The sequence below is a fragment of the Lineus longissimus genome, chromosome 18, assembly GCF_910592395.1.
Source record: "Lineus longissimus chromosome 18, tnLinLong1.2, whole genome shotgun sequence".
NCBI lineage: Eukaryota > Metazoa > Nemertea > Pilidiophora > Heteronemertea > Lineidae > Lineus > Lineus longissimus.
Window position 1 is genome coordinate 9,055,852 of NC_088325.1, and position 10,664 is coordinate 9,066,515.

The 10,664-nt window shown below is 42.4% G+C and overlaps 1 protein-coding gene across 1 annotated transcript in view; it reads right to left on the reverse strand.

Moving 5' to 3' along the window:
• LOC135502217 (ankyrin repeat domain-containing protein 29-like) overlaps positions 1 to 10,215 on the reverse strand; it is a 36,873-nt gene extending 26,658 nt beyond the window's left edge. The window contains exons 1-5 of the mRNA XM_064794873.1: positions 10,099 to 10,215; positions 8,321 to 8,419; positions 7,424 to 7,522; positions 6,607 to 6,705; positions 5,728 to 5,826 (exon numbers count right to left, since the gene is read on the reverse strand). Of these exons, the coding sequence (XP_064650943.1) occupies positions 5,728 to 5,826; positions 6,607 to 6,705; positions 7,424 to 7,522; positions 8,321 to 8,419; positions 10,099 to 10,215 (513 nt within the window). The remainder of the gene's footprint in view (positions 1 to 5,727; positions 5,827 to 6,606; positions 6,706 to 7,423; positions 7,523 to 8,320; positions 8,420 to 10,098) is intronic.
• Between the last annotated feature and the right edge of the window lie 449 nt (positions 10,216 to 10,664).

The window sequence follows — 10,664 nt, forward strand, 5'->3', positions numbered from 1 at the left end:
CAACGTAAACGAAGTCTTGGGATGGTATGAATTCTGACTTTGTTTCGTTGATAATCCAACCTGCGGAAACTACTTTTTGCTTTAGAACCTGAAGTTGCTGCAGTAGTAGTTCCCGCGATTTGCAACGGAGTAGCCAATCGTCTAGGTAGTGTGGAGCTTGAACCCCATCACGTGAAAGGGAGCGACGAAGGCTGTGACTATCATTGTAATAATTAGGGGTGCCGATGCCAGACCGAACGGCAGGGCCCTGAATTGATACGTCTTTCCTTCGTAATGGAATCGAAGGAAGTGTTGATAGTCTGGATGGATCGGTACATGTAAGTACGCATCCGTTAAATCCATCGATACCGCCCAATCGCTGGGCTGTATCGCCGTTGCTATAGACCTGGTGGTTTCCATCTTGAAATGAGGAACATTCAAGAAGGTGTTTAACCTGGAAAGGTCTATGATCAGCCTCCATGTCCCTGCTTTCTTGGGAACCAAGAAAACGTGGCTGTAAAAGCCGGGGGAACATGGATTTTGAAGGACCTGGATAGCTTGCTTCTCCAGTAATGTCGCGACCTCTGCTTGGAGGGCAGAGGCCTTGACTGGGTCATTCGGTGGCTGAACTGGGGTTGGAAATATGGTAGTCGGGGGGTACGGTTGAAATCTAGCTTCACTCCGTACCTCAACATGTTTGGGACTGGGGACCCCTTGGGGCACCAATCGTCCCAAACGTCTGCAAATTTTTGCAGACGGCCCCCGACTACCGGAGTCGGCTCCTTTTTGCGTCCGGGAGGAGAAAGGAGGGGGGAGTCACTTCTTCCGGCCTGCACCCCTTGGACGAAAGGAGTGCCTAGTCGGACCGGATCCACCCTGGTTAGAGGAAGTATCTTTCCTCTTTCCAGTCCGGCGACCCTCCGCTTCCCGTCGGAAGGATCCAGCAGGAGCAGGCTGACTAGGCGGGGTAGGCCTAGGCAGGACCTGCCTGGCGTACGGGATTGAACCCGATGCCTGCTGGGGCCTCTCTATCTTTCTAGCGTTAGGTAGAGAGGTCTTGGCCCTCTGTGTCGCAGTGGGGGCATATAATTTGTCCCAATATTTCTGTACTTGAGCCGCCTCTTGTACAGAATCTGCGAACAGGAAAGAACCGTCCATAGGAGCGGTTCTTAAGGCCCCTTCCAGCTGGAGGGATCTGATGACATTGAGAGAGCCCAATGCGGCGTCTCTACGGAGTAGGACGCTATTTGCTGCAGTCTTGGCGGACAGAGCAATAGCGTGCCTAATCGAATGTGACAAGGATGTCACAAGCGATTTTGTATCATCAGATAGTGACTCATTATCCTCTAGGGATCTGGCTAAGGCCAGGTTAGTGTGCTCTGCGTAGGAGAGCACCGCTAACGTGTTTTTGGCCAGACCCTCTTGTGCTCTAAGTTCTCGGTAAGCCGAGGAGGAGGTCACCCTAGGCACAAGTTTGTCCAGCTGTTCATCGTCCTTTAATATGGAAGTCGATGCTGCAGCTGGACAGCCGGCCGAGCTGACTCGATAATAGTCAGCGCGGTACTGCCTAACGAGGAGGAAGTTGTGCCGTGAACAACTTCCCCGGTTTACACCAAGCTTCCGGTCCAGCTGCCGGAAGGACAGGGATGGAAGTACGTTGGTGGGCGCCTTTGGAGTCTCTGATTGTACGCTCCAAAAGTTCAGAGACTGCTACCACCGACGGGGAGGGAGGAAGGAATTCAAGGGCCCGAGTGGAGCCCTGAGAGACCTGTGGATTGGGATCCACTTCCTGTCCCCAAAGTGAAAAGGTCGGTGTTGATAAGGCTGGCAGTTCCGGCGGGGTAGGGCACATATCCTGCGAGAGGTACGCTCTGATCAAGGATCTGAGTGTCCTCATATCCGAAAAGATACTGGCCTCCTCTGGTGACAGCTCCTCCTGATTGGGGGAGCGGTAGCCTGGCTGAGAACTCTCGTTCTCAGAAAATTCCTCTAAAATAGAGGAGTCGGATGGTGGGTATCCGATGAGACCAGGCGCACCAGAGGAACCGGAACCCTGCTCCAGATGGCTGAGTCTATCAGTAAGACCCGCTACCATCTAGATGAGCTGGGACAGTTGCTGTCCCGACTTGGGTTCCGGACCCGACGTGCGGCTTCTCTCAACGACGGGCGGTTGAGGCGAGGGTGAGCGCATAAGCGAACCCTCGAAGCCGTATGTACGGGCGAATGGGTCTTCCGGAAGCGGAAGATGTCCATATTCTGAACCAGAGTTCAGCTGTCCCCTCTGCGTAACTCGTTCCATGGGAACGACGCCTCTGCTACGAGGAGGGGGAGACACTTCCGGTTGGCTCCACCTAAGAGGTTGGCCAACGTAGGGAGGTGCCTGCATTTCCGGCAGGACGAAGTCCGAAACCGGAAATGCCCGTAACTCCTTCGCCGGTATGGAGCTACCGGTTGCCCTTTTAGGAGGAGGTACGGAGGGCGGAAACGCTGTTACCGAAGATGCATGGCGTTTCGGAGGTGGCGTTATAAAGTCCGTCCCTACTCTACTGTGTCCGTGAGGACTGGGGTTATTTCGCAGTAAAGACAGAAAAAACCCCAGTAGAGTCTTCGGTTACTGATAAACGGGAACCCACGTCAGCAACCGGAACTGCAATCGGCGGACCGGAAGCAGGGTGCTCCCACCGGTACAAAGGGCTTGTACTCGGAGGAGCGGACGACAGAGGAACCGGAAGGTTCCCTGAGGTCCGGGCTATATTAAACCCTTGGAGACTTACTGGATGTAAGTCTCCCTTCGAACCACAGACATTGATAATGTCTGATCCCGCATCCTTCGCAGCCGCGGCCGGAACCGGAACTCGGCTGACGGAAGGGGTGGTGGCGGAAGGTTTGGTAGACCTCCGGGTTATATGCCCGGAAACGGAACCGGAAGAGGGTTTAGGCGTCTTCGCGGCCCGTTTCCCGCCACCAGACGAAGTCCTTTGTGGTGAGACAAAGGATGCCGTCGGAGGGGTACCAATGACAATAAAAACACTGGGAAACCCAAGTAGGCCAGAAAGGACGCAATTATTAATGGAAAGGAAAACATGCCTACTTAAATTAAACACTATTGCAATGGATCTGAGTCTTGTTCATTACAATAGAGAGGAGAATAGCCTACGTAAATCTACCCTACCAAGATCAAAATAATGGAGCCGGGTCGACTAAGCTAGCTAAGAAAGGTATATAATTAAATAGACTGGACAATACTAATGCCAAGATTAGTTTGGCGGTCTACTCCGTAGGTGAATGAACCCAAAAATCGTCGAGACTTGGCTGGTTGAATTTGGTTTTAAATCGAATTCACGGCAGCTTTGAAAAAACGATGTGCTTCGTAGAAGCACAAGAGTAAAGACTGAATATTGCGGCATGAGATCAGCGCGATCTCGCGGGATCGGTCAGGGCGCCGCCTGGCGGCCGAGCGGTTAACTCAGTTCTCCCTTTAGAAAATTAAAGGGATACTCTTGTGTTTGAGCCCAAATGGAGTAACATGCAAAAGTGTTCCATAGGTAAGTTTGAATGACACAAAATGGTGAGTTAATACAAAAGCCTGAGCGCACAGCAAGGCCCTCCTATCTCATGTACACAAAATGCATTGTAAAAGGTGTTGATTGTCAATCGTCAAAAACTTGGTGATTATTACATAATTTGCCCATCGCCTATGTGAATCTTATAGACATATGCTACAACTGTGTCGAATTTCAGGAAATTAGGAAGACATTCATGGTGTACACGTAGTGGTTGAAGTTTGTAGTGTATTTGGTTGCGTATTTTGACAACTCCTTAAAAAACAGTGAAAAAGAGCGCCGATAGTTGATCATTAAGGTACATATTATAATTGACATAATGACAAAGTTTGAACTCTTTTGGTAAACATTTTATGGTGAACATAGGGGGGATTTTTCAAGAAATGTAACTTCAGTATACGATCGCAAAAACCAGACCTTTAGCCCAAGAAAAACGAGGTCTGTCAAACTTTGACACGAAAAGATTTATTTGCGACGATGGCATTCAAACAACTACAAATGCGACCAAAATCAAATAATGCTCTTTGCGGTAGTATGTTGACGAGCAGAAGACGCTAAACACGAGGGCAGCAACAAATACATCATTCAATGTACTGATGGATGATATGCCCTGACCGGGTTGATATGGACATGCTGCAAACGTGGTCTTTTCTGCAAACCGTAACCGTAGAGCTGAAGGGACAGAGATGACTTGAACGAGCCTGAGTTGTTATAATCGATGAACTGACGACCACAGTTTTCACAAAGTAACAAATAGTTTGACGATAATGTATTAGCGGTGACAATTATTTCTCTGATGTTTTATTGTTTCGTAGTGACGTACGTTTCAGATGAATGTATTTTGGTGGGTATGAGGCAGGCGTTAAGGCCGTTTTGGTTGCGAAAACAAGACACCCATTAGTGATATTCAAATAAAGAAATTAACGAAAAGACAAACGCATTAGGAGGGATTTCGCAAGACCAGCACCAGCCTGCCTTGTAGATTTTCTTGGGCGATGAAAAGGCACATTCTTATTTCCCCTTTCCTGTCCGGTGCAGATCAATTATCCAGATTCGCCCTGATAAACATTAATAGGGCATACAGTAAGCCTTCATTCGCGTAAGACTCGATGATGCATTATTGCTTTGATACCGTGAGACGTGCGATGGCCATCATATTTAACGTACAATAATGATTTTGAATTCGATTTGATTTTGCGACCTGATGATATTAGGGTGGTTCGAATGAGGTGGGTGTATGGTATATTACCTTCTTTGTTTTATTAGCATCTGCACCAGCTTTCAAAAGAGCATGTACGACATTAATGTGACCTTCAATGCAGGCATAAAGTAACGTTGTCTTGCCATCCATAATCAAGACTACAAAATATCCAAAATTAAATGTAGTGTCGTGTTACCGGGGTTCTACTCTACTGGTGATGAATAAAAATCGACATATACATGGATCGGAGCATGAAGTTAAGCTCATCCTGAACAGTTTAAATCCAGTGACCGAATACATAATCCATTTAAAAGGTCAGTTATTATGGCAAGCCAAAACGGAAATAATCCAACCCTGGGAAAATACTCGCAATATTCAAAAGTGCATGCAACATTTCAAAATGACATGCAACATTTCGAAAATAACATCAACACATTTCAAAACTGCATGCAACCCGTTAAAAACAAACAGCAGCATTTTTGTAATGTTCAACCTGTTTTTCGTCCAACATTTTTTCGTTCAACTTTTTTTTTCATATTTTTTTTTCGTTCGACAATTTTACCGTCCAACATTTTTTTCGTTCAAAATCATCCGAGTACAGACATGTTAGATAAAATATGAAATCGAAATCAACAAATAGATGAGAAGCCAATGTCGAGATTACTTCGAACGGATTCAATCAAGTAGACGATTAGTAAAGATGCCTAACTATTTTCCATTGAAATTGGTTTTTGTGAAAATAAAAACTATATTTGGCAGATAATATATATTTCTTTCGACTTTCGATATCTTTCATGAAAAAAATACACTCCGCTATTCGAGGTCAAGCGCAAATCTGCAACAATAATTCCCCCCTCCCTCAAAAAATGCGATTAAACTAACTTCACTCCATATCCTCATCTTTGGCCTTTGCGTGATCATGGTGATTGACTTATGATTAATCAGGAATTAACGTTCGGATGTAGGGGACTTTTAGGGCGTTACCTTCTTCTGTTTGTTAACATATGCTCCAACTGCCAATAAAGCATCTACGACCTCAATGTGACCTTCATTGGAGGCAATCATGAGCGCCGTCTGGCCCTCCTGAAGGAAGATAGACATAAGAAATAATCAAATATTGAAATAGACTGATAGATTTTTAAAGCATGAAGTTGAGGTCGTTTTTTCACCAAGCAGATGTGTATTGTCAATTCTTTACACATGTATACTTGTATATTTGAGACCTGCGATAGGTTTTTGATGCAATTCAAATTGTAGAGTTTTGCGACTTTCTTTCGGGTTTTTTTCAATGCAAAAATCCATTCGCGATACCAAAGCGTAAGTCAGATCACGCTGGATATCGAACTCATTCTACTATACTCCTGTTCTTACTTTTTTTAAAATGAGTGAATCATCTAGGTGTTCTAAAGTTATAGCCCAGACGCACGACGCATGATCCACAAAGAACGATGCACAACATACCATACCATAAGACGTCCGTCTTGCGACCAGGGCATTAAAAGGACCGGCAATAAGTCTCCATTCTGTATCTAGTACCATTTATGACAAGTGTGTCACTGCTTCTTTCTTTAAAAGGACTATATATTGAACTCTCTAAATCTATCTTATTCATAAAACAATAATGTAAGGAATCGAGATCAGGCATATCTCGCCTATAAGACAAAGGTAACATATTAACAACAGAGAACCTCTCTTTAAAACTCAGATGACCACGTAACATAATCCTTCTGCCTCTATTTTTTTACCCCTTCTACTAGGTTGTATTTGGTGATTTCGTCCCAAGAAACAGGTACCACATCATTTGCCTTCCGCTTTACAATTGTTCTAGGGATGTTTTGATGAAAATGACTTTCGGTGTGTTACCTTTGACTGCTTGTCGACCTCTGCTTTATCATTCAATAGACTCTTTACGACTTCTGGGTCACTTTTACTAGAGGCGATCATAAGCGCCGTCCAACCGTTCTGAAAAAATATAGACATCCTATCGATTATCAAATAGCGCAGTATACGAATGGATAAGAGCATAGTAAATTTGAGATCAATGAAAGAAAACTGTTCAGTGTTCTGTCTGTCCTTCCATCTTCCAATGTGGGGCGGGGCGCATGTTGTCTAATGGTTAAACAAAGAGATTATTCAACTTATTGTCTTACTACATGTACCAGTAAGTAGATAGAGTCATTTTCCCTCTGATCAGAAATCGAAAATTAATGCAATTTGAACTAATTTCAGCTTGCTAGGGGCTTTGTTCGAAAAGGTTCATCTCATTTACATTTATATATTTTATAGCCTGCGTGTACAGACATGTTGGATGAAATATGAAATCAAAATAAACAAATAGATGAGAAGCCAATGTCGAGATTACTTTGAACGGATTCAATCAAGTAGACGATTAGTGAAGAGGCTTAACTATTTTCCATTGAAATTAGTTTTTGTGAAAATAAAACTCTATTGCGCAGATAATATAGATTTCTTTCGATTTTCGATATCTTTCATGAAAAAAATACACTCCGTTATTCGAGGACAAGCGCAAATCTGCAACAATCATCCCTCCCTCAAAAAGATAAGCGATTAAACTAACTTCACTCCATATCTGCATCTTTGGCCTTTGCGTGATCATGGTGATTGACTAATGATTTATCAGGAATTAACGTTCGGATGTAGGGGACTTTCAGGGCGTTACCTTCTTCTCTTTGTTAACATATGCTCCAGCTGCCAATAAATCATCTACGACCTCAATATGACCTTCATCGGCGGCAATCATGAGCGCCGTCTGGCCCTCCTGAAGGAAGATAGGCATAAGAAATAATCAAATATTGAAATATTGAAATAGACCAATAGATTTTTAAAGCATGAAGTTGAGGTCATTTTTGAACTGAGTCACCAAGCAGATGTGTATTGTCAATTCTTTACACCTGTATACTTGTATATTTGAGACCTGCGATAGGTTCTTGATGTTATTAAAATTGTAGAGTTTTGCGACTTTCTTTCGGGTTTTTTTCAATGAAAAAATCTATTCGCGATACCAAAGCGTAAGTCAGATCACGCTGGATATCGAACTCATTCTACTAGACTCCTGTTCTTACTTTTTTTTAAATGAATGAAATCTCTAGGTGTTCTAAAGGTACAGCCCAGACGCACGACGCATGATCCACAACGCACGATGCACAACAGACCATACCATAAGACGTCCGTCTTGCGACTAGGGCATAAAAGGACCGGCAATAAGTCTCCATTCTGCATCTAGTACCATTTATGACAATTGTGTCACTGCTTCTTTCTCTAAAAGGTTTGCTTTTTGAAATCTCTAAATCTATCTTATTCATAAAAACAATAATGTAAGGAATCGAGATCAGGCATATCTCGCCTATAAGACAAAGGTAACATATAAAGAACAGAGAACCTCTCTTTAAAACCCAAATGACCACCTAACATATTCCTACAGGCTGTATTTTCTGAATCTCTCTACTATAGGTTGTCTTTGGTGATTTCGTCCCAAGAAACAGGTACCACATTATTTGCCTTCCGCTTTACAAATGTTCTAGGGATGTTTTGATGAAAATGACTTTCGGTGTGTTACCTTTGACTGCTTGTCGACCTCTGCGTGATATTCCAATAGACTCTCTACGACTTTTGGGTTACCTATAACAGAGGCGATCATAAGCGCCGTCCAACCGTTCTGAAAAAAGACAGACATACTATCGATAATCAAATAGCGCAGTATACGAATGGATAAGAGCATAGTAAATTTGAGATCAATGAAAGAAAACTGGACGGTGTTCTGTCTGTCCGTCCGTCTTCCAACGTGGGGCGGGGCACATGTTGTCTAACTGTTAGACAAAGAGATTATTCAACTTTATGTCTCACTACATGTACCGGTGAGTAGTTAGAGTCATATTTCTCCTGATCAGAAATCGAAAAGTAACGCGATTTGACCTAATTTCAGCATGCTGGGGGCTTTGTTCGAAAAGATTCATCTCACTTAGATTTATATATGGTATAGCCTCCGTGTACAGACATTTTTGATAAAATATGATAAGATACATGTTTTTTATTATGCCTGTCACGGAAAAGACTTGCAAATATATCACAGAATGAAGTCTGAGTTTTAAATTAGCTGTTAGATTTTCCTGAAAAAATATCAGCATCATTATAAAGAAACCAATCTACATGCAACACATCTGAAATATTTCATAATGGAAATTCCGGAAGAGAGACAAATCCGAACGCTTGCATCTTCCGTGACACTTTTAATATATAACAGATCAAAATACAAAAAAAATCATTTTTGTCAATTTTTCACTCGATGGTATCATTCAAACTTTAAACACAGAGAGTTTGAGATCCGGCATTTCTGGTCTTGACCTAAAATCTTCAAAATGTCACAGTTTTTATGCTATTGACCTGAGATTTAGTGTGGAGTTGTCAAACATCCTTATCTTACTACCTGTAAAATATCAAAATTATATGCTAACACTTTTTGAATTATGCTAGTTTAAAAAGTGAACTCGTTTTTTCTGGGCCAACCAATACGAGGTCAAAAGTTGGCCTATGAGTTATATCACTGTCACCTAGGGGTACAGATATTTGGATAAATAGTTTCGGCGGTTACGAAATATTTCAGTGGTTACAAAATTTCACAAGAACTTTCACCTCTGTTTCCTTCAAAAGCCGGTCGAGGTCAAAACCCGTACAATATACTATGTCCTCTCCCAAGAAGTATATGCAATAAAAATTCAGCATGCTGTGAACAATATCAGCAAAATTATGGAATGTTTTCTGTTTTCGCATAATGCCCCCTAGTGGCCAAATCGTAAGTCAGATCACACCGGATATCGAAATCATTCTACCAGACTCCTGTTCTTACTTTTTTTAAATGAGTGAAATCACTAGGTGTTCTAACGTTATAGCCCGGACGCACGACGCACGATCCACAACGCATGTCGCACAACATACCATACCATAATATGTCCGTCTTGTGAGGAGGGCATAAAAATTACCGGCAATAAGTCTCCATTCTGCATCTAGTACCATTTATGAGAAGTGTGTCACTGCTTCTTTCTCTAAAAGGTCTGTATTTTGAAATCTCACAATCTATTTTATTAATAAAACAATACTGTAAGGAATCGATATCAGGCATAGCTCGCCTATAAGAGAAATATAACATATTGAGAACAGAGAGCCTCTCTTTTAAACTCAAATGACCACCTAACATATTCCTTCAGGCTCTATTTGTTGAACCCTTTCTACCAGGTTGTCTTTGGTGATATTGTCCAAAAAACAGGTTCTACATAATTTGTCTTCTGCTTTACAATTGTTCTAGGTATGTTTGGATGAAGGGGACTTTCGGTGTGTTACCTCCTCCTGCTTGTTGACCTCTGCTTTGTGTTTCAATAGACACTCTACGAATTTTGGGCTATCTCTTTTAGTGGCGATCATAAGCGCATTCGAACCGTTCTGAAAAAAGACAGACATACTATCGATAATAAAATAGCGCAGAATATTAATGGGTAAGAGCATAGTAAAATTGAGATCAAAGAAAGAAAACTGTTCAGTGTTCTGTTTGTCCGTCCATTTTCCAACGTGGGGCGGGGCGCATGTTGTCTAACGGTTAGACAAATATATTATTCCACTTGATGTCTTACTACATGTACCAGTAAGTATTTAGAGGAATATTTTCTCTGACCAGAAATCGAATATAAACGTGATTTGACCTAATTCTAGCATGCTAGGTGCTTTGCAAGAAAATGTTCATCTCACCAAGATTTATATATTGTATAGCCTCCGTGTACAGTCATTTTTGATATAATATGATAAGATTCATGTTGTTTATTTTGCCTGCCACGGAAGGGTCGTGCAAATATATCACAGAATGTAGTCCGAGTTTTAAATTAGGTGTTAGGTTTTCCTGAAAAAAATATCAG